This window comes from Phyllostomus hastatus, unplaced genomic scaffold (genome assembly GCF_019186645.2).
Source record: "Phyllostomus hastatus isolate PE091 unplaced genomic scaffold, TTU_PhHast_1.1 phas_contig_41, whole genome shotgun sequence".
NCBI classification, from domain to species: Eukaryota; Metazoa; Chordata; class Mammalia; order Chiroptera; family Phyllostomidae; genus Phyllostomus; species Phyllostomus hastatus.
This window is the reverse complement of record NW_025333876.1, coordinates 8637191-8662036: the sequence shown is the minus strand read 5'-3', so window position 1 is coordinate 8662036 and position 24846 is coordinate 8637191. Positions and strand designations below refer to the sequence as shown.

At 38.5% G+C, this 24846-nt stretch overlaps 1 protein-coding gene across 4 annotated transcripts in view; it reads left to right on the top strand.

The window, feature by feature from the left end:
* The first annotated feature begins 1875 nt into the window (after positions 1–1875).
* The window catches only part of XPO4 (exportin 4), a 117405-nt gene continuing 94434 nt past the window's right edge, over positions 1876–24846 (top strand). For 3 of the 4 annotated variants that reach the window (XM_045844761.1, XM_045844760.1, XM_045844763.1), the window contains exons 1-3: positions 1876–1985; positions 16277–16382; positions 21429–21570. In XM_045844761.1, coding sequence (XP_045700717.1) covers positions 1917–1985; positions 16277–16382; positions 21429–21570 — 317 coding nt within the window. In that variant the 5' untranslated portion in view covers positions 1876–1916. Of the gene's footprint in view, positions 1986–16276; positions 16383–21162; positions 21319–21428; positions 21571–24846 lie in introns of all 4 variants that reach the window. The other variant, XM_045844762.1, reaches the window with a different exon arrangement.

Genomic DNA, 24846 nt, shown 5'->3' with positions numbered 1-24846 from the left:
CTAGAGACATTGTAGTCAAATATTTATTATAAGTCATTATCTCAACCACTTCATTTCAAACAATTTTTTAACTATTTAGTTTTAGAGAGAGGGGAAGGGAGGGAGAAAGAGGGACAGAAACATCAATGTGCGGTTGCCTTTCACACGCCCCCAACTGGGGACCTGACCCACAACCCAGGCATGTGCCCTAACTGAGAATCAATCCGGCGACCTTTTGGTTCACAGACTGGCACTCAATCTATTGAGCCACACCAGCCAGAGCTCATTTCCCACAATTCTTAAATTTTTTTATTGCTTGAGAAATGAAGTAAATTTCATTTCACTGCAAAAGGGTAAAATACGCCAAGATATAGGTAATAGTCTTTTTTTATTTTAATTCACTTTTCAACCTCAAGTTGTAGAGATGCCAAATGAAACAACCTGATTTTCAATTGAGCTAATAATGCAGTTTTATTGCAGTGACATAAAAACCCCTCTCAATAGTGTGACTTACTAATAACTAGGAAGGATTATAGAAAGATTCCAACAGATGAAACTTAAAAACCCTGCAATGAACCCTGTTGTCAAGAGAATTCAAAAGGGGTCTGGAGGCTTTGGTTATAAATAAATAAGGATTTTTTTCAAGGGTCTCAGGGCTTGCAAACCTGGCACAAACCTAGATAAAACCACAGAAGTGTTCCAAAGAAGAAAATTTGAGTTCTTAGAGAAAAAAGTGCATTCTTGAGAATTATCAGTCCTGCATTTTTAGCCCTAGGATTGGTCCAGGACAGTTATCAGTCAAATGTCAGGTGTCCTGGATGATGGACATCAGGTCCAGTCTGGTCCTGTAGTCTGGATTTGTGAATCCTTCAGGCAGGTAGTCAGAGGGCCGAGCCTTCGAGACTGAAAAGTTGAAAAAGTTTGAGTTTCCAGGCTAGTTAGAACAAGAATGGAGTCTTTCCTCATGCTTCAACCTTCCTAATGCGAATAAATTTTTTTAGCAGCTTGGTTAAAGTGACCTCATTTTATATATTCCCTATCTTCACGCTTTTCTCACTGTGTGGTCCCAGGAAGAAGAGCAGCAGCAAAAATAGACATTAAGGAACAAGGATGTGTATTCCAAACGAAATACACCCTCATCCAAAACCATTTGTAGCAGCCAGAGAAGCTGATCGGCAGTTCTGAGAACCACGTGCCTGAATGTTGTAAAGCAGACTGCAAGGTGCCTTTGTAGCGACTCCAACGGCCTCTCCACACGGGCCCAGAATTAACGTGATGAATCCCGTGAACACGACAGAGCTGGAAGCCTGGAGGCTGCGAGCTCTCACTTGGTGAGAGGAGCAGGCGGTCAACCCCGGCCTGCTTCCGCTTCTCGGGTACGGACTGAGAAGGACGGGTTTTCCCACAAGCGTATCAGTGGCCTGTGGTGCAAACGCCCCGGGACTACGCCTTACGCACGGTCTCCGGGAGTGCAGAGCCGCAGGCCGAGGCAAAGAAGCCTGGATGCAGGAGGCACGTTCTGGGGGAGCGCCCCGGGATCCAGATCTCAGGAGGCTCTGCGGCGCAGAACTCAGCGTGGACTAGCACACGAAAGAGATGGCGGGCGTCCGCGCAGTGCTGGTGCCGGTGCTGGAGGCTGGGAGTCACTGAGAGAGAATTGCGGGTTTGTGCAGCCTGGCACCCGAGCTCAGAGACAAACAGCAGGCTTGCTCCGCCATCCCTGCCTAGCTAACCGCTGGTGCTCCTCAATCCCATTTGTGACACTGTCCACGCCTCCAGCCCCCAACCTGAAGTGGCCTAGGCAGCCCGACCCACCCCCGGTCCCCATTCCGTCCTCCCCCGCCACCTGGGGTGAGGAGGGGCGGGGCGTGTGCCGATTGGTGAGCAGCTGCGCCGCTCCCACAATGCACTGGATGGCGCGTCATTGAAGAGAGACCATGATGGCGGCGACGCTGGGGCCCCCAGAAGTGATCGCTCAGCTGGAGAACGCGGCCAAAGTTCTGATGGTGAGCGCGCCGTCCAGCTCCAGCCTCCACGCCTGCCTGGTCCCGCCGGGCTGCCTGGGGGCCCATGAGGGTGGCGTGGCGTGGTACAGGAGTCTTATGCGGCTGTCCTGCTGTCCGACCCTTGTCCTGGGGCTGTCTATCCCGGGGATGTATGGTTGTCGGATGAGAGTTTCTCAGGCCGTGGGGTCCACCGCACTGCGCACGTCCTGGGGAGCGGGACTGGAGGGAGGGCGGGAGGTCCGGCCTGGCGCTGTTAGCAGCTTTGGTGCCTCGGTTCCCAAGTGCGTCTCTGGGCCTGCAGCCGCCTCGGGGCCACCGCATCGCCGGCACGTGGAATGGTGGCAGCGGGAGGGAGGGGACTCTTTGGGACCAAAGCTTTTGGTGCCGAACTTTGGTACTCCCAGTGGTTCCCGCGTCCACTTCATTCTGACACGACACATTAAACAGTTAAATGAGTGGATTATTTACCCAGGGAGTTTGGGAAGTATAAAGGGTTTAAAGGATTCCTCGCTGGGGGAAGTCAGGATAAACTATATTCATTTACTCCTTAAACTGTGTGTGTATTTGCTGGGTCAGTTTTGTTTTTTAGATGATGACTTCCTTGTTTGTAGACAAGGAAGTCATGCTTTTTTTTCGTGGAATTTTGAAGCTCATTTAATTCCTTTAATTGATTCAGCCTTTTTAAGAATTGACTGCAGCCAAGTTTGTTATCCTTTTGGACGTTTTTTCCTTTTGGTTCGGTGTTTAGGTTATGTGTTTGAACATCACATTTAAAAATATTTGAACTAATTCTAGCACAGCTTGTGGTTTCATTTACCAAGATTTGTTTTCACATACAACCAAGATAGTTCATGAAATTGAGAAGTCTAATAAAAAGCAGGATTTAATTGCTTCATTCTGAGCAAAGTTAAGTGAATCATTTTGTCACAAAACTTAGTAGATAACGTGTTCAGATTCTTGCAGTTAAGTCCAGAAAAAACTACCTAGTCTCCCTCTTAATACAAGGTTCTTAAGATTCCTGACATAAAGAATTTCATTACATACTGAGAAAGTTTCTCTAGGAGCCCCATTTTCATTAGACTCCAGAAGGAGTATGTGACTTCCAAACCATAACTTTATTTCTCTCATTGATAAGAGAAAATGAGTGTCCTTCATCACTGTTCCGAGTATCAGTATTTGTTCTTGCCTGTGCTTTTGCTCTTCCCTGGCAAAGCTAGTTTTATCACCTGTCAGGGTGATAGTCATAAGTGCTGTTTATTAACTGAATATTACATGCCAGCTGTTTTGTTTGATGCTTTACACACTTAGTACTCCTTGCAACAGATTTATAAGGTTGAGAGTTTACATGGCCTGGATTACATACTTACTGAAATTAGGTCTACGACTCAGACTTTCCTGGGTTTAAAGCTGGATTTCTTTCCATTCTACCTCACCACCTCTTATATATGTCGAATAGATAGATGTTTGCATACTTTTAATCTTTCCAGAGATAAATAAAAGATTTGAGGGACTGGCATGATGTACCAGTTGTTGAAATCTATGTATTCGAAAGCTGCAATAATTGAAACATTTTAGCACTGTCATGGGAAGAGAATAGAAAGCTGGAAAAGGATAGTTCAGAACCAGAACTATGATTAAAATGATTATTTCAAACTATAAATGTGGGGAAGCAGAGAATGCTAGTCAAAGTTATACAAAAGTTACAAGTTTTTGGTAGGAATTACCAAAGCCTTAAAAATTTATATGTTGCCCTGGTCTGTGTGGCTCTGTTGGTTGGAGCATCATCCCATAACTGAAAGGTTATGGGTTTGATTCCTGATCAGGGCACATACCTAGGTTGCAGGGTTGACCCCACCCTGGGTGCATATGATCCCATCCTGTTGCAGCCAGGAGGAAACCAATCAATGTTTCTCGCACATGGATGTTTCTTCCTCTTTCTCTAAAGCAATGAAAAAAATGTCCTTGGGTGAGGATAAAAAAAATCTGTATGTCTTCTGACCTCGTGTATATATTGTACCTTGCAGTAGCACAGAACTGAAACAAAGTGAATGTTTAGTTGGGAGAAATTGTTTGAATAAGCTGTGGTATTCTATACAGTGGAAGTTTGTGGAACTCTCAAGGAATGTGGATCTAATATGTGGTAATTTTGTGTTTGTTTTTTTTTTAATGGAAAGATATGAATAGACATGGAAGGATACTCAAAATAAGTGAGGAAAAAAGTGCAGAACAGAATATTTTTGTTTTCTGAATAAAAATCTATATATTTTTATATGCATAGAAGCAGAATTGGAAGATATATACTACACTTGAAAGAATAGCTACATAGGGAATAGGGTTACATGTGTCAAGTGTCCTCAATTTCTAAGTTTCAATATAGATTGAATTTTTTACAATATAAAAAAATCATTGAATTGCAAATAATATTTTGATAAAATTGAATATTTCATGTGTTTATAAAACATATGTTGACTTTTTTGAATGTTCTGTAGTTTTTATCTCAAAGAAAACTAAAAGTGCCCTGACTTGTGAGGCTCACTTGGTTGGGCGTTGTCCCACGGAGCTAAGGGTCCTGCTTTGATGCCCACATGCCTGGGTTGTGGATTTGATGGGGTGCATGTGAGAAGCAACCAATTAATGTTCCTCTTGCATTGATGTTTCTCTCCCTCTCTTTCTACCTCCCTTCCCCTCTCTCTAAAAAGAAATAAATAAAATCTTAAAGAAAACTAAAAGCTCTTTTGCCTGGGCTGAGTAAAGACTGGGCATGTAGTTTTGCATTTATGTCAGTTATCCCATTTTTTTGCAGATTGTTTCATCACTGCTATAAGCTTAACCTTGCTAGCAAATAAAGGGTAAAAAAAAAAGCTTTTGAGAAGGAGCTATTAGGAAAATGATAAACTTAATTCTGGAGAAGGGATATAGATTTACTCTTAGGCCAAGATCTATTGTAATTGTGAGAAAAATCAGATCCACTATAAAATGACGAAAAAAGAATATTCTAGAGTAGGGGCTTTCAAAGTTTAGAGTGTGCACAGTCAATCTTGGGGTAATTGTTAGAACTGTAAACTCCTGTTTTAATTATAAAGGTTCAGATTTACTGGACCATGCTTTATTCCATCCCCTCATTTTAATGGCTGTCTCAGTAGACTCAGCTCAGCAGAGTTTTTGACCTTCCCTGAGTCCAGCCTGAAGGTGTTCCTCTCACTGTATTTGTTTTCTAGCCAGGGTTGGCCACAGAATTTGTGGAGTCCTTGGTTCAAACAGCAGGAAACCCCTGGCTGGTGTGGTTCAGTGGATTGAGTGACAGTATGTACTGCAAGGTTGCTGGTTTGATTCCCAGCCAGGGCACATGCCTGGGTTGCAGGCCAGGTCTCCAGTACAGTGTCTTGTGAGAGGCAACCACACATTGATGTTTCTTTCCCTCTCTTTCTCCCTTCCCCTCTCTCTAAAAATAAATTTTAAAAAAGGAAAAGTTGCCATTAAAAGTTTTAAAGTATAAAGCTTTCTCTTTAAAAAAGAAAAACCCATTAGAACATAGTAGGAGTAATAGTGCTTTCTGAGTAATAACAAATCTATAAATTGGTAAAAGTAATGTTTTGTTATAACTTTATATATTACAACGAATAACACCTCTGCAATATCTTTTTTTCCCCCTCACCCGAGGACATGCTTATTGATTTTAGAGAGGGGGGAAGATTGGGAGTAGAGACAGATATATTGATGTGAGAGAGAAACATTGATCAATTGCCTCATATACACTATAACCAGGGACAGAACCCACAACCCAGGTGTGTGTCCAGACTGGGAGTTGAACCTGCAACCTTTCAGTGTATAGGATGATACTCCAATCAACTGAGTCACACTGGCCTGGGCTGTGATATCTTGATTGGTTATAAAGTATTTTTTACTTGCTTTTCTACAAATATATTAGGTTGTGAAAATTTTACTTTTAGCAAGTTCATTTTCAGTCAGTATAATTGAAAGTGATATCAGTTGCTCTTGGCAAATGCAAGATTGTGAATAATTTTTTATAACTTTATTTTGAGTAGAGTCTTTGTGCTGCTGCAACTATTCCTAGAGCTGCCATATTTTATAGGACAACATTGGGAAATCCCAATGAGACAACATTGGGAAAAATTTCTGATTGTTCACAGATAAAAATTTTAGTGCATTTAGATCTGTTAATTCTTGAACATTTGTTTTCTAAAAAGATTTAACCATATAATGAGATTTTATAAGTCTGAGTTTAATATTAGATGTAAATTTGTAGAAGATCTTAATGTTTCCTCTGACAGTTCTTACTTGTGTAGGTAACACAAGAAACCAGAAGTAGCTTAATGGCTTGTAAATCATTAGAAATGCCTGTTTACATCCTGGCATTGCACCTTCAGTTATAAGAAAAAAGTAAGGTTGTCTTTCTTATTAATAGTAAATGGTTTGTTCAGAGCTATATATTAAAATAACATTCTTTTCTGTGGAATACAATGATCTTTATTTTTTTCTTTTTTTTTTTTTAATAATTTTTCCTGTAAACCCTTCATCCTTTTCCCCCATTATCCCCTCCCCTCTGATCACTGTCAGCCTGTTCTCTATTTCATTGTCTTTGGATATATTTTGCTTGCTTGTTCGTTTTGTTGATTAGGTTCCTGTTAAAGGTGAGATCATCTGGTATTTGTCTTTCACCACCTGGCTTATTTCACTTAGCATAATGCTCTCCAGTTTCATCGATGCTGTTGCACAGGATGGGAGCTCCTTCTTTCTTTCTGCTGTGTAGAATTCCATTGTGTAAATGTACCATAGTTTTTTGATCCATTCATTTACTGACAGGCACTTCGGTTGCTTCCAGCACTTGGCAATTGTAAATTGTGCTGCTGTGAACACTGGGGTGCATAGGTTCTTTTGGGTTGGTGTTTCAGGGTTCTTAGGGTATAATCCTAGCAGTGGAATTGCCAGGTCAAAAGGCGGGTCCATTTTTAGTTTTGCAGTGCTCTTTAAATTTAATTTCTATTTTTAAGCCTGTAAATTTTTGCTTTGCTGTAGCACAGGGGTGTCAGACTCATTTTCACTGGGGGCCACATCAGCTTTGAGGTTGCCTTCAAAGAGCTGAATGTAATTTTAGGACTGTATAAGTGTAACTACTCCTTACCAGTTAAGTGAGAGTTTGGTGCTACTGCCAGGTAGAAACAAGGTGCTTGGCTAGATAAAACAAGGTAGAGGGCCAGATTCGACCCTTCAGGCCTTGTGTTTGCCATCTGTGCTGCAGCAATTTTAAGAACCAGAGATTCTAACTTTTTGAAGAATTCTAGTAAGTCCCTATGCTCTATAGCAGTGTCCATGTGTACTTACTGTTTTGTAATTTACTATCAAAGTTTACCACCTGAGTTCCTGTTGCAGTGCTTAGGCTGGAGAGTTAATACTCAGGGACAGACTCTGGGGATGGACAGGGCAGTGGTTCCCACTGTGGGCCCAGTCCCCACCCCGGGTACCCTGGGGACCTATGTGCCCTAGATTGCCTGGAGGCCTGCGCAGGCTGGTGCTTGGTCACAGCCTGTCTTTACAGCTCCCACACAGTCCATTTGGGCTTCATGTAACAAGTCACAAGTTTAATGGTAAAAAGTAATTTAGAATTTCAGGATGGCCCTTTTAAGAGCTGGGGCCTATGCAACTGCACAGGTGACATTCCAGTCCATCACAGTTGATCTCCCCTTTCAAGAACCTTACATGCATGTACCCCTTTAACTTGGGACACCCTGCTGTGTTTTGCGTAGTTAACATTTAATTCCTCAGATCTCAGTGCAGTGGTTTAATTTGTCAAAAAGCCTGCTCATGCTGAACTAGCTTAAATTATTTTTCTTAGTGCCATTTGCTTTAGTAACATGCATTATTACACCTGTAATTTTATGTTGTCTGTGTGATTCTGTCATTGACTCCTCACAGAGGAGTAAGCTCCATACAGACAGGGATTCAGTTTGGTTTTGCTTATAATTGAAACAGTGTTGTTTCTAAACCATCTAACACATTGCTTGGCACATAGTGGGTGTCTGATAGTGGTTTGTGGACTGACATATATGAACAGAGTGCAGTAGGGGCGGCACACAGTGTTGTGGTGGGGTCAGATGCAGATTACCCAGGTTTGAATTGAGTTTTGTTACTGACTGCTGTTTGTGAAACTTTGGGTAAGTTTTTTATCTATCCAGTTTCTTAGAATCCTTGACCCACCCCCTTTTCTCTGCAATAGCCACACAGCTCTCTTTCAGTCCTTTGTCTTGCCCTTCTTTCATGTACTGTTTCCTTGGCCTACAATGCTCTTCTTCGTGTCACACAATTCTCCAGGTCTCTGCATAGTTACTTTCTCAGGAAAGCCTTCCCTCCCTTCCTTGAAAGCTGAAATTTACCTGTCCTGTACTTAGATAACTGTGTGGTTCATTGACACCTACCACATTCATAATCTTACATTTACTTGGTGCTGTTAATTAATGATGTGGCATCCCTTGCTAGACCCTAATATGTATTAGTTTAGGGACCTTGTTTGCAGATGGTAGTTCCTCAGTAATATTTGCGGAATGAAGAAATTAATGAATAAATGAGGAAGGGAGTAGTGTGAGGTGAGCCTCAGGAAATAGGCAGGGGTGGGTTATCCTGGGGCCTCACTTGCCACAATGATTACCTTGAATCCATCCAGTAGCGTGCCTTGTGGAACTGTGCGAAATCTCATCAGAGGGAAACAAGATGTGAGTTAAGACCAGTTAGGAGTTTGTTGAAGTTTTTAAAGATGATGAGATTCTGAAGATGATGAGATCTGAACAAAGCTAGATAGGAGAGGATATATTAATATTCTCAAAACATTTTTTTAATGCCAAAGTGACTATTATGGTAAAGGAGAATGAATATATGTTTGGGGTAGTAAGCTGGGGAGTACACCAGAACAGCTTGCGTGAGCTCAGAATTTCTCAACTTTTATCTTAAAAATTTTTATTCTAATCCATAATACATCAATGTTTTAATGTATAATTATGGGACCCTAATTTTTGAATAAAAATAATTTTAGAAAACTGACCTGTCTTTATTTTGTGGTTTTATGGCAGGAATTAGAGAACAAATTAGAAAGCGGTAGTTGTATGATATTGACCTAATCAGTTGAGAGTAGAAAAGTTGCCCTGCTGCTATATTAGTAAGCACTCATGGGAATTATTAAAATTTAGGAATTGAGAGGCAGTGTAACATTGAGGGTCTGGAGCCAGACTATCTGGATTCTTCTCGGTTCCTCCTGGAACTAGGCTGTGTAACATTTAGCGAGTCATTTAACGTCTATGTGTCTGTTTCTTTATCTCTAAAAGAGGATAATAATGGTATTTACCTCAGGGAGCTTATATAAATATTAAATGATTTCATTTACATTGGAAGGAAAGTGTTTAATGTAGTGCCTGGCACATAGTGGGTGCTCTGTAAGTGTTAACAGTTATTTTGCACTTTAATGTATCAAATAACATTGCATCAAAGCACATAAATCAAAGGGGCCTTCTTGTAAGTACTTTGTAAATATTAGTTAAAATTTCTTGTGGAGCAGTGCTGATAGGACTTCCTGCGTTGATGGAAATGTTCTATGTCTACACTCTCCTGTATGGTAGCCATTAGCCGTGTGTGGCTGTGGAGCACTTGAAATGTGGCTAATGCAGTGGAGGAGCTAAATTTTTAAAAAATATATTTTATTGATTATGCTATTACAGTTGTCCCATTTTCCCCCCTTTATTCCCCTCTGCGCTGCACACCACCTCCCACCTGCATTCTCCCCCTTTAGTTCATGTCCATGGGTCATATATATAAGTTCTTTGGCTTCTACATTTCCTATACTATTCTTAACCTCCCCCTGTCTATTGTGTACCTACTGTTTATGCTACTTATTCTCTGTACCTTTTCCCCCCTCTCCCCCTCCCACTACGCTGTTGATAACCTTCCATGTGATCTCCATTTCTGTGGTTCTGTTCCTGTTCTAGTTGTTTGCTTAGTTTTTGTTTTTGTTTTAGGTGTGGTTGTTAATAACTGTGAGTTTGTTGTCATGTTATTGTTCATATTTTTGATCTTCTTCTTCTTAGATAAGTCCCTTTAACATTTCATATAATAAGGGCTTGGTGATGATGAACTCCTTTAACTGGACCTTATCTGGGAAGCACTTATCTGCCCTTCCATTCTAAATGATAGCTTTGCTGCATAGAGTGATCTTGGATATAGGTCCTTGCCTTTCATGACTTTGAACATTCCTTTCCAGCCCTTTCTTGCCTGTAAGGTTTCTTTTGAGAAATCAGCTGGCAGTCTTATGGGAACTCCTTTGTAGGTAACTCTCATCTTTTCTCTTGCTGCTTTTAAGAGTCTTTCCTCTTTAATTTCCTCTTGGGTAATGTAATTATGATGTGCCTTGGTGTGTGCTTCCTTGGGTCCAACTTCTTTGGGACTCTCTGAGCTTCCTGGGCTTCCTAGAATTCTGTTTCCTTCACCAGATTAGGGAAGTTCTCCTTCATTATTTGTTCAAATAAGTTTTCAATTTCTTGCTCTTCGTCTTCTTCTGGCGCCCCTATTATTTGGATGTTGGAATGTTTAAAGATGTCCTGGAGGTTCCTAAGCCTCTCCTCATGTTTTTGGATTCTGGTTTCTTCATTCTGTTTTGGCTGAATGCTTATTTCTTCCTTCTCCAAATTGTTGATTTGAGTCCCAGTTTCCTTCCCTTTACTGTTGGTTTCCTGTATATTTTCCTTTATTTCACTTAGCATAGCCTTCACTTTTTCATCTAATTTGTAACCATATTTAACCAGTTCTGTGGGCATCCTGATTACCAGTGTTTTGAACTGTCCATCTGATAGGTTGGCTATCTCTTCGTCGCTTAGTTGTATTTTTTCTGGAGCTTTGATCTGTTCTTTCATTTTGGCCTTTTTTTTCCCCCCTTGGCATGCCTATTACATAGTAAGGGGAGGAGCCTTAAGTGTTCACCAGGGCAGGGCAACCTACGTTGTTGTCTTGTGACACTGTGCGGGGGGGAAGGGGTCCTGAGGGAACAATTCTGCTTGCTCTGCTCTCTGCCAGCTTTCAGTCACTTCCCCCTACTCACAAGCAAAGTGGGCCCTTCTGGTGTTGATTCCCAGGTAGGTGGGTTTGTGTACATTCTAGGACCCTGTGGGTCTCTCCAACGAACTCGCCTGTGAGGCTGGGAATTTTTCTCACTGCTACCTCAACACCCAGAAGTGTTTTCAATCAGAGGTTTGAGGCTTTATTTCCCTGCACTGGAACCCCAGGTTGCATGGTCTGTCTTGCTGCTCACTTGTTCCTTCAGGTTTATCTGTGCTCGAATGTGGGACTACCCGGTTCTTGATCCAATGCCTCGCCAGATCCTCCAGCAGCCACTTTGCTGGGTCCACCAGCCACTCCCTTGCCTGCGCCCTGGTCCTCCAGCTGCCTCCTTGCTGTGAGTCCTCTCTGCCTGCTGCCTGTCTCTGCCCCTCCTACCGGTCTGGATGAATGTTTCTTCTTTAACTCCTTGGTTGTTGGACTTCCATTCAGTTAGATTTTCTGTCAGTTCTGGTTGTTTTTTGTTTTTAAATTTGTTGTCATCTTTCTTTTGGTTGTATGAGGAGGCAAAATGTGTCTGTCTACACTTCCATCTTGGCCGGCAGTCTCCTAAATTTTTAATTTAACTTAATTTAAATGCCACACATGGGGACTGGCTACCATAGTGGGCAGCACATGTCTACAGTGTGGTTGCATGTCTCTTGCATTCTTCTTATGGTTTGTAAACTGATCCCAGATTTCATATAATCCTCATAGGTCCCATCATTACTTCTACTGGTTGCACTTTCACTGTCAGAATGAATAATGATTAACTCTTTCTTTTTTTTTAATATTTTATTTATTTAGTTTTAGAGAGTGGAAGGGAAGGAGAAAGAGAGGGAGAGAAACATCAGTGTGTGGTTGCCTCTCACATGCCCCCTACTGGTGACCTGGCCCACAACCTGGGCATGTGCCCTGACTGGGAATCCAACCGGCGACCTTTTGGTTCACAGGACAGTGCTCAATCCATTGAGTCACACCAGCCAGGGTTGATTCTTTCTTATTCTGATTTTTCCCCCTTGGTTTAGAGTCATCAAAAACAGTACTTTTGAAAAGAAAACATTGATGGTACCATAGTGATGAAGAGAAATTGGCCATATTCTTTGCTTTATAATTACAAGTAATTCTCATTTTAGATTTATGAATGCCAAATATGGCATCAAGACAATGGAATTTTTTTATCACCTTTATTTGTACACCTACCTTTACCACTTGTCCACTTATGAACTGTATAAGGAAAATTTTTTAGACATCATAAAAGAGTATACAATATGTGTCACATACCCTTTTAGCAAAACAAGTTGGTTAAGGTTCTTGTCACCGAATATTGGGTAATTAAATAATATTTGAGTAATAATTTCACCACTTTTTAAAAATAGTTCATTCACTCTTCTACTGAAGATCCCAGCTTTGTGTGGAGGGATGTCCTGTTATAGCCCCACCTTAGGAGGGTCCTGCTCTATCTCCAGTTTTCTGTACCTTGGGCAGCTATCACAATGCAAACTCAAGGTCATTTGGGGTTGGTGCATCTTTAGGGTGAATGCATGCATGTGTGCTTGCTTTCATGGTTGGATCCCTGCTTTTGCTTCCTTTTTAGCTTCTGAGGATTCCTTAATTTCTTGTAAGTTCAGCAATACATTAAAATTTTTTGGAAATATTTCATGATTTTTATTTGATTTTAGCAGAAGAGTTGTTCAAGGTATCTAGTCACTGGTACCATTGGAAATGGAAGACCCACTCATTTAAAAAGTAACAAAGTATCATCTAGGTTGGTGTGGCTCAGTGGATTGAGTGCTGGCCTGTGAACCAAAGGGTCGTCGACAGGTTGATTCCCAATGAGGGTGCATGCCTGGGTTGCCAGCCAGGTACTCAGTTGGGGCACATGTTGATATTTTTCTCCCTCTCTTTCCCTCCTTTCCCCTCTCTCTAAAAATGAGTAAAATCTTTTAAAAAAGTAACGAAGTATCATTTTGTGTTATGAATTTAGATAAGAGCAATGGTTAAGTTCCAAAGGTTTAAGGAAACTGAAAATCCAGTATATTCTTATCACTAACTTAAAGTCTTTAGTGAATGAATCAATAGCTGTCAGTATACATGTTTTCGGCTGGTATAAGTTTCCTCATCTGTAAAATGGGGATAATAATAGTATCTACTTCATAGGGTTGTTGTGACGGTTAGTGAGATCCTTTCTATCTATCTTTTAGATTATACTTCACTGTTTAAGAAGTCTGACATTTTATAAATGGAACATCATTTTTTGTTATATTAAAATTATATTCAAACCTGTGCTTTATTAAGTGTGTAGATATCAGGGTTTCTGAAGACAAATTAGCTTTAGGTACTATTTTTGTTTGTAGAATAACTAGCATATTGATTTGTAGAATTATGTGTGTAGTGCTGCTTTTCAAAAGTGATGAGAAAAAAGAATATGTAACTCAGAAAGTCTCTGGGTAACCCCTAGTTGATTTGTATTCACAGCAGTGTAGTGTGGTAGGTAGTGCTTAGTAATGTACTGAGTACTTAGGGTATAGTCAGCAAATATGCATGATAGAATCCTTGTGAGAACACAAACTCAGTGTGTTGAATTGGGGAACATGGTGGCAATGAAGAATTTGCAAATGAAAAAACAAACATGTATGTAGCAGTCAGCTGTTCACAATATGTTATTAATAAGGCCTTTTAAAAAGGTGTTAAAGAATTTGACACGATGCTTTATTAGAAATGTTTGTATTTGTACCTAGAGAGCTGTAGAGGGTGATATATCCTTAAGAATAGTAGTGAGAGCTGGCTTTAACTAATTATAAGAATTCCTTTAGGCCAAAGCATTGAAGTTAGTCTTCCCCTCCCTTCCCTCCCTCCCTCCCTCCCTTCCTTCTTTCCTTCCTATTTTAATTGAAATTATAATGACTAATGTTGCATAATTTATACAGTTTATAATGAATATGGTTATAATGTACTTGGTTGCAGAATGTTTTTTTGTCTTCCAGATTCTTTGAATACAGTTGAAATTATGATTTCCCTACTTTATATTGGTTACAATAACAAAGGTTTATTTTCCTACCATCTACCCTCTCTATCACCTCCCAAATTGAGAATTGTAGTATTTTAATTGGTAGGCTTTATAAGCAGTCTCTTCTCCTCTTTAAATGGGTCAAAGACACCCAAACCATATAATGGGACTGTATACTTAGGTTGGTCTGGTTCAGAGGATATTATCTTGAGAATAAAGATTGTTAGAAAAAAATGGGATTTAAAAACGTGGGCAGACTTTAGAAGCTGTTTTGTTAAGATATGTCCTGGCTTTTCTGGCCAATTAATTTATTATTCAGATAGGAGTTCTGTAAATTCCAGACTTTACTAATTCCTAATTTTTCAGATTTAATGGTAATTTTAAAAACTTGAGGTAGAATTATGTGATAATATTTCTGTGTTTTTGGATGGTTAAAAAAACTTGGATTTTTATTGTTTTTGCTAAACAGTGCTAAAAATTTCATTTTGAAGGCAAGGCTTGAATTGTCAACTTTGATCCATTATTTAACTTAAAAAAAAGAAGGGATAGATTTGATCATGGCCAAAAAAATAATAGTTAACTTCCACTCTACCCTTAAAGCTCTAGCCAGTGACGTGAACCTTGCTCACATTTTACTCAGTTCCCTGATATTTAGATGGTAGCACATTCTGCCCCGTTGGACCACCCTGAAGGCATGGGGCAACAGGTGTCAGTTTTAGCTCTCAATAGGTTATTCAGAACCAGATAAATTGGTGGGCTAAAGTCCAGAAATTCTTTCCTGGTTTTCTGCTTATGGGCTGACCACATACAAACTGTCATAAGCTTGTACAACATAAGGGGGGTGGGGAAGGCCATAAGAGGAGGAGGTTAACAGGAGAAGAGAAACTCAGGCTTTCTCCTCGGATATGACTCTGGATACAGACATCCAGAGAGGTCAGGGTAGGTGGATTCTTGGTTTCTGATGAAAGAAAGTCATCCTTTGAGGAGGTACTGAGATGTGCCATGCAGAATAGTTCTTGCAGAGGGTCCTGGAGACAGGACAGTGTAAGGAGGTTCTCCTAGTACCATCAAGGAAGACAGAAGGCTGAGGGAGAATCCTGAGGTTTCAACTGTATGTGAAACTGGTACACACAGAAAGACTGGAAAGCTGTTGGGAACCCTCAGTACCAACTTTCCCTAGTGTACACTGGCCCTGCAAAGTACTGTGAACTAAGTTAAGTTAGTGGTTATAACCTAGGAAAAAGAGACCTGCAAGAAGTAGAAAGTATTTAGAGAATATTCCAAAGATCTCCTTCCAAAGGTGGCATATTCATATACATATTTAAAGTTAAGGAAAATAACACTAATTCAAGCCATGCCCTGTGTGTAAAAAGAAAAAAAAAATTAAAGTGACACCTTTGGCCCTGGCTGGTGTGGCTCAGTGGAGTGAGTGCTGGCCTTCAAACTAAAATGTCGCTGGTTTGATTCCCAGTCAGGGCACATGCCTGGGTTGGTGGCCAGGACCCCAGTTGGGGGCCTGTGAGAGGCAACTAATTGATGTATCTATCTCTTGTACATGGATGTTTCTCTTCCTCTTCTCTCTCCCTTCCCCTCTCTCTTAAATTAAATAAATAAAATTAAAAGAAAAATAAAGTGACCTTTGCTGCTATAGTCTCAACTTAAGTATCACAGTCAGCTTGTTACTTTTATTTTGGAAGAGAAGATGTAAAGGTTTTGTTGAGTCATTCAGAAGGCAAGTGTAACTACTTATAAAAGGAAAGGCAGGGACAGACTAGGAAAGGAAGGTGACTTTGGATTCAGTTGCACCAGCTTTGAAGAATTTTGAAATTATTTGAACTTCGTCAAGTTAGATGGAGTGATATATTTTGGAGTAAAAGGCAGTAAGTTAGCTATGATTTAAAAAAAATACAAAAGCATGTTAGATAAGTATCTTTCTAAAATGTAGGCAACTTTAAAGGATTCTGACTGAAACCTTGCCAGGAATTTCTTCCTTTTTCCTGAAATTGTATTTTAAATGTTGGTTATGAAGTTTCATATTAATAGTTCCTAAAAAGAAAAAAAGAATTTGTGTCTCTGTTGCCCCCTAAAAGTGAACACATTTTCTCGTTGTAAGTAGAAGGATTGCCAATGTCGAAGTGTTCTTATTGAACACGTGTGCTCTGTTTTTTGTTTCTCTTTAACTGTCAAGGCACCGCCTTCCATGGTCAACAGTGAGCAACGCCAGCATGCAGAGCACATATTCTTATCATTTAGGAAATCCAAATCACCATTTGCAGTTTGCAAGCATATTTTGGGTAAGTATTCACTTTAAAAATACTTTTGCATAATCACTTCTAGTTTTTCTGTCTTGAATGTTAGATATTTTAAATTCCATTTAAAATAAGCAAGTTTATACAGTTATAATTTTTCATTAATAATCATTCTACTGAAATGGCTTTAAAGATATCCCATATAGCCAGACAGAAAAACTTTTTTAACTTTGGATTTTTCTCCCCTAGATACAGTGTTCAATAATTTGTTTTATTATTGACCATAATGTGGAGGCTGTTAAGAGGTGGGGGGGGGATCTAATATTTTTTCAATCGTGATAATCATTTCTTATAGGAAATGGACTATATCTTATCCCAGCGTTTTAAAATGTAAATTGTTTTTTGAGCTTTCTACAATTTCTTTAATATTTTTTTAACCATGTAGTTTGTACTCAGCTTGCTTAGTGAATATTAGTTCTGTGTAGGTTGTCACTGTATATCACTGCATATCCTAAAATGCAGTATTGATTTTTACTCTTGAAAAAAATTTTATGAGTACCTTATTTCTGATATATGTATAGAAATGATCTCTTTCCAAAGATGGTTATTTTCTTTTATACACACACACATACATATAATCTTTTGCCTCTTAGATATTTTATAACCTTAGTGCTTTCTTAAAAATTGAAGCCAATTGAAGCCAATTTTTGTCACATATTTAAGGCTCTGAAATGCTGAGTTATTCATGACCACAGAATTGGTTAGGAGTATTAGGAACTCAAATATCTGACCTTTCATCTTGTGCTTTGACTTGTTAGCCACCTGTACCCTGGTTTCCAGATTGAAATTGGCCTGCAATGAAAGTTACATGTTGAAAATGCTTTACTTATATGGGATTATAAATGAGAGTTGTTAGATTAATTGGGGTGGAAAAGCTCTGGTGCAGACACTGGGAGATCCCAGCTCCAGTGGTGTCTGAAGCATGTGGTCATCTTGAGGAGTTACCCTCACTGAGCCTGTTCTTACCTGTGAAATGGGAACGGTGATGTCATGTTCCATCATAGACTCAGCTGTCTTGAGTTGTGAGGTGCATATGTAGTAACAACATAGAAAAGCACTTTGTAGACAGTTGACAAATGTCATGACCCCATTACCTCATTTCAAATGACTTTTTAAAAATATGACAAGCTTAAAAAAAACCCTATTTTTTCTTTGCAAGGAGCTAGCAGTGGCAATGAAGGTGGCTCTTTCCCACTCAGGAGGTAGATCTCATTGAAATTTTTTTTGAGTGTTGAATTTATTTCTGACATTAAGAAAATTTATATTTTATACCTGTGGAGAATATTTAACTCAGCATTAAATTAAAAGAAGCAAAACTAAACATCAGCCTTAAGAATTTAAGGGAGACTTACTTCATTCTTACTGCCTGGAAATTGCTCAGCATTAATGGATTTAGAAAATCATTGTGTTAAACTGGCACCTGAACTAATCTGAGAATGGTTTTCATGGCAGGTACTGTAACTGCATTAGCTAGGTTCCATCATGTTCATCTTACTTTCTGTTGTAATTCAGTTGTCATTCTGTACTTGGTGGGAAGTAGTTGATCTAAGTTATAAGTATTTTATTAGAGCATATTTGTTTATACCACTCTTTTTCGAGTATGTGTATTTATGAAGTATTGTTGCTTTGTTATGATTGAGCTTGTTTTGGAAAACTTGTTTTTCTGATAAAAATTTCTAAAGAAGAGTATTGCCAGTTCCAGTCGTGCTTCTAAAATCAGTTTGGGTTTTGAGACATAAACTATATAAAAGCCCGAGTACATGTATTACAGTCATTAATGTACTGCCAAGCCCTGTGTTACATTAATGTTACATCTAAACTTCACAGAATATCTTTAACTCCGTCCTCAGTTGCCACCAGCACAGAAGGGTTAATTCCTCTAAGAAGACTTCTCATGAAAGTGGCAGTCAGTCGCAATTCAGAATTTTCACATTCTTGTGTAGGGATTGTATATCATTTTTGTAGAATGTCTGGGTAATACAGTCTGATTAGGGGGAGACTTTCTCCTTGATGCTTCCCTTTTCTAGCCTCTTAAAATTCTTCCTTTCCTCTTCTCACTTACCTTTCATTACGTTTCTCATTTTTCCTCATTTTCTTATCCTTTTGTTTTCATTCTAGTTTTATTTTTTTTGCTCTTTTCTGTGTGTGCACACATGTGTTTACATGTGCATGTTGCATGCTTGTGCATTTCGTCAGAAGAGCACTCTCAGACATCTTTGGCACTTAGGAGTTTTCTAGGTTTGTCGGATGAAATGTACCTTTAAAAAGCCTGCATTCTCCTCTTGTTAAAGAACTATTATACTTGCAGACAGTGAGGGACTGGTTCAGCATTCCTTGAGCTAACTTTGTGGTGTTCTTTTGTCCTTCTTTCAGGGAGAAATGGATTTCTTTCATTTGTTATCTCAGAAGTAGCCAAAATAAAACAAAATGGAACAGGAGACTTATTGTAGGTTATTGTGCATGTGTGCCTATCATTAAGTAGACTTGGAGGCTTACATCGCCTGTGTTTTAAGGCCAGGGAGGTAACTGTCGTCACTGACATCTGGCCTTGACTACTAGGTTTTTCTTTTTTAAGAAAATATTTTCTGATTAGAATGTAGTGTGTATGTTCCCTCTCTTACATCTACTTCATTTGAACTTTCATCTTCATGGCTCTGTCTAGTTTCAGATGGCTGACAAGATAAAAAAAAGATACATAATTATTCTAAAAGTTACAGTGGTGGAAATCACAGTGTCCTAAAATAATTGGTCATGTAGACAGAGCCCTTGTCAGTGGAAAGCCATTCTAAAAGCATTAGAAATTCTAGATGAATGGGAGTTCCTTGTGAAGATGTGGCCATTTCCAGCATCTCTCCAGTAGAGAGGAGTAAGCCTCATGTATTCTGGGTCCTATTGGTGAGTGGCCAGTGCTCCTATGAACAACTTTCACACATTTGTGTTAGGAGTGAGTATGGTGTGTGAAGGCTAATAACAGTTTTCATGGGAAAGGGTAATTGACTAGGGTAGGAAAATTTCCTTTTTTAAAATTTGGGATTTGGCTTTCTTTTTTCTAGGTTCCTTTATTCTTAGAGAGCGTCTTATGGGGGTAATAATGTAGAGATCTTCATTCAATACCAAACAGGAAAAAAGTTACTTTGAGAACTTTGAATGTCATTCACATTTTGTAGTTGTCCACCCCCCTGCGGCCCCCCCCGCACAAAAGTTAGGAGAAAGCATGTTCCATTGCTCTTGAAGACCAGAAGGTACTTGTTTACTCTTACCTTGGTCAGCATGTGCTTTTACGGGTACATCAGTATTGCTTAAGGAACACACCAGCCATGTGACCTTGGATTTCCTTCTTCATCTCTTGGTGCTTCATTTCCTTTAACTGTTAAATGCTGTAAAATGTAGGAATGGAGCTAGATGACCTTTGGAGTTCTATTTCTAAAATTCTATATGACTTCTTAAGATTTTGCTTCCTTGTTAAAATAAAACCCATGGTTCAGGATTTCAATTTTCTTATTCTTAAAGTTTTTACTGGAATATGAAGATAAGCAGAAAACATCCTTTTGTTTCAAAAAGATTTATAATAAGAGATTATTTGAGTTACCTTTATGAAGCGGTACTATATTTCTCCTTAAGGGATCTAAATAGATTTAGCTGGTTTCTATTTCAAATCCTCTTTGAATAAAATACTTGTTTTTCTCCTGGAACTTGAAATACATCGTTTCATTATAAGTTTACATTTTGGAATCTATTGCTTTATTTATTATATTTTAAGGTTTCTAAATTTTTGTGGGTCTTAATATCACAATTAGAATTCATATAAAGATAGTAGGGAATAATTAAACATTAAAAAAGAAAATCCAAATTGGTTCCTCTTATTAGTTTTGGTATTTTCAAAATTCCTATGTTCCTATGTAGTAGTGTAATATAATAGGAATTTATGTAGGGTATACTTTTTCACTCACATTTTTATGGCTAATTGTGTCAAGATCACTTGTAAGATTTTTAAATGACTGGACCCTGAATAAGAGAGAAAAGGGTGCACCTGACTATATCTTCATGCTCTTCTGGTAATTTCTTGAAGGTGCTGTTCTCTGCCTCAACTGAATCTCTCATGGCTTTCAGATACTCGTGTCCAGTGACCTGGGCACATAACATGCAGTCTAATCATAGACTTCTCATGGATTTCACACAATGGTTATTTTTAGAGCTTCAGAAAATTTTCCACTTTTTCTTGACTTTATTTTGACTGTTTCTCCCTTTTGATAATGCTGTTTGGAAACTGACTGAAGTTGTATTGGTGAATAAAAGAAAATAGAAAATTAATATAAAAGATTTTTTAGGTATGTTAATTTTCTATTTTGTCTGCTTCAGATTTGTTTTTAGTTCAGATACTATCGCTTGCTAGCTAAGGCTGGATCTTTCTAAGTGTAGCTTTGGGATTTTACTCAGTTTGATCAGTATTGCAATCAGAAAATTCACAAGAACTTCTCACCTTGTGTAAATGTGATTTTTTTTTTTAACATTTTGAAAGAATAAGTATAATGGTATTTACTTCTGAACTTACTATTGGAGATGGGTCATCCTGCTGAAAGCTTTATTACTTAAGCTGTAATATTTTAACAGTGTGGCTCATCACAAATAGTAATGTTCAAAGACTTTTATTAAGGTATTTTGCAGATACTAAGTCCTGTTTTGCAGAGGGTGAGAATCTCTTAGGAAGTTTTCTGATTGCTTTATATTTTTATTTTATTTTTTTTAAAGCTGTGTTATTTTTTAGTTCCTCATGCTTTGGAAGTAACAGTTGAAGAGAGGTGAGGAAAGTTTGTGAAAATTGTGATCGGGGATTAGCTGCCACCTGCCTGAGGTGTCTTCTGAGAGGAACTAACCTCTTTGTGGTGCTAGAGCAAGGTCACTGGATTAAAAAAAAGAACAGGTAACCATCTTATTCCTTGTCTGAAAAGTTCTGTTTTAAAATTAATAAATGCAACATGTTCTAGGGAAGATGAGCTGCTGTTTACAGAAAGTGTCTAATTCTGTCCTCAGAAACAAGCAAGGTGGACTATGTCCTCTTTCAAGCTGCCACGGCCATTATGGAGGCAGTGGTCCGAGAGTGGATTCTCTTGGAAAAGGGCAGCATCGAGTCCCTGCGAACATTCCTTTTAACCTATGTCTTACAGAGGCCCAAGTAAGTACACAGAGGAGGTTCTGCAGAAATTCTCGTGTGAAGCTTATTGTTCTGGAGCTTTTCCCTTTGGCTTTCTTTATTTTTTTAATGATAGATTTTATGGTTAAGCAATATGTAGGGCTCATGTTTAAAAGCTCATACATGTGATTGTAGCTTGTTTTCTTAATGAAATAATGATTTTTTAAAAATTAAATCTGTTGGGGTGACATTGCTTAATAAAACTATATGCGTTTCAGGTGTATAATTCTATAATACATCATCTGTATATTGTGTGTTCACCACTCCAAGAAAATAATGCTTTTTAATTGAGCTTATGATACTGTGTTTTGTTTCTTTGAAAAGATTGTGCTGGATGTTAGGTTTTGTGTTGCATTTTGGACTCAGTTCAAAAGGCTTTGTACTTATTCTTTTTTTTTTTTTTTTTTGGTGTTTGGTAAGTATTGTAAAACAGGTGAGTATCTCTAGACAGGTGAGGGAAGGAATCAAGTATAAGTATAGAAATGCATGTTATATAAAAAAGTTGTAGGAGGAAAAAGGACCAAATTTTTAAAAGTTTCTTTGGAGAGGAGCTCAGGTTTAAGGGACAGGGTGAAGGTGAATTTCTTTTCATGTTGTACATATTGTAGTGCTTAAACATTTTACAACATTGTGCACATTTATTGCTTTATGATTTTTTTTAATGTGAGGACAATTATCAGCCACACCGCTTTTGGGGGGAGTTTCATTTACTACTTTTTTTAAGTTCCTTAAATGCTAAGCTTTCTTTTAAGAAGAGGTGGTACAGTCTCTATGTGTTTGTACAGTTGGGTACTTTTTGCATACATGGTTATTTCCAAGTTCAGTGAAGAGAATGTTACATAATTAGAAATGCTAGTAATGAGGAATATCGGAATGTTGACTAATGGTGATAAACATGCATAAAAGCTTTAAAAAGAATTTAGAGCACACTGTTACACCTTCCTACTGACTGTTCACTAGCAGCGTCTGAGTTTGTAACATTTAATCATAATTATTGGCATGACTTTAGCACTCATTTAAGTGCTGACTACTTCACATCTAGATTCTAGAAGATGATGCATGAGAGTAAAAAGCCAAGGTTTGTTTAGCTTGTTAGCATTGCAGGTTTAATGGATAATGTATTCTATAGATGAGTGGATGTACATATAGGGGAAGGGAAGGGATGGTTTATTTTACTCTGCTTTGAACAGAATAATAAAATAATATTTTTGTCAGGTGTCTATAGTCTCTTTAATCTAGAATAATCTGCCTTTTTTTGACATACATTTTTGTCTAGTAGGATGCCCTTACAGGGTGGATTAGAGTCAAGTTACAGTTTTTGGTATACTGTGTAGGTTGAATACTGGAGGTTATATAGAACATTACCGTTTTGTGCAGAGTTTTTTCGTTTCTATTTTTCCTCCTAATTAAGGTAAAATTTGCATACAGTAAAACACAGGTACACTTTTTAAAAGAGACAGTTATGGAATAATGATTGAGAAAAGGAGTCCCACTCCTCCAATTTTACATCTGTAACCTTGGGCAAATTATTTCACCTCTTTGTATATTTATTTTTTGATTATTAAATATTGTGAATTATACTTTACTCAAAAGATTGTTATGAGGATTAAATGTATTAAATTTTGTACAGTTTATATAAAAGTCTTGTACATCATAAGTACCCAGTAAATGTTAGCTCTTATTATCTGTTTTCCTAGTAATTTATAATTCTTGTCAATAGAGATATTTACAGCTAGCTTTATGTATATTCCTAATAATAGTATTCAGCTTTATGTGCATTATCTAGTAGTAGTCAGTGAGCATATTTGAAACTATTGTGTTCCCCCAAAAGTACCAAAATTCCCCTTGGTCAACTCATATTCTTGCCCATAATAGGATGTGTCTATTTATTTGCTTAATAAATGCTTCAGGTCTTTGCTTTGAAGAAACAGTTTTCCACTTCAGTCTAGACACAGGGACATGTGTTCCTTTATTTGCATAAGTTTCTAACAAGTGCCTATTATGTGGCAGGCAGTGTAGTTCACCTTGGGACAATAGTAGCAGGCCTAACATGGCAGCCGTTCTGGGAGAGGACATTAAAACCCACGGTAACAGATGCTTTGTGTATAACAGAGAGGTGTTAGATAGTCTTCCTTAGTGATGACCAGCCCAGATGTAGGGCTGCTGTTCAGGGATGCTGTCTGGACCAAATGGCATCATGGTCTGCCCAGAGGGCAAAGCATTTAAGAGGCCTGGAGGACTTGTGCCAGGAGCTAAAGGAAGTTTAGTACATCTGCAGTTTCGACTGTGTGTGGAAGGGGTGAGGTCAGAGAGAGGAGCAGGTACCCAGCCAAGAAGGACCTTAGTTAGGTGTGGGTGACTATATCATTTATGTCCAAAACTAGGGACATTTTTCAGAGTAAAAGAAAGCACTATTACTAATTATGTTGAAGAGCAGGTAATCTGGGAGTGTCCCAGGAAAGTCAGGCCGGGTCACACTGCTTATAAGCTATTGTGAAAGAATTTGGACTTTTTTTTGCAAGAGCATGAATGGACTAGAGTGCATTATGCTAAGTGAAACAAGTCAGGAAAAAACAAATACCATATGATTTCACTTATATGTGGAATCTAAAGAGCAAAATAAGCAAACATACAAAACAGTAACAAACTCATAGACACAGAACAAACTGAGGGTTGCCAGGTGGGACGGGGTTTAGGGGTTGATGAAAAGGGGGAAGAAATTAAGAAATACAAATTGGTAGTTACAAAATAGGGGATGTAAAGTACAGCTTAGGGAATGTAATTGGTAATATTGCAATAACTGTGTGGTACCAAGTGAGTACTTGAATTATTTGGGGAGCACTTTGTAAATTATATAATTATTTAACCACTATGCTTTACACCTGAAACTAATATAATATTAGTAATGTCAGTAATATTGCATGTCAGCTGTAGTTGAAAAATTAAAACAAAAAGGAATTTGTGTTTTATTCCAAGGGTACATGGTTGTTGTATTCTTATGCATTCTAGAGGTTGGATTGTAAAGTTTAGGGTTATGTTTTCTGATCCTTACCTTTAGGAAACAGTTGTGAAAAGTCAGTTATTTATGCCCTTGTGGTGTAATGAACTTTGTAGAATGCCTCCACATCAAGGAACAGAACTTAGAGATGAGAGTTTTAAAAAGATTTTTTTAGAATTTGCATATTTCCATAATGTTGGGTCTTAGATAGCTAGCATGTTGCCTTTCCACATTTAAGGAAATGGATTTAAGATTATACT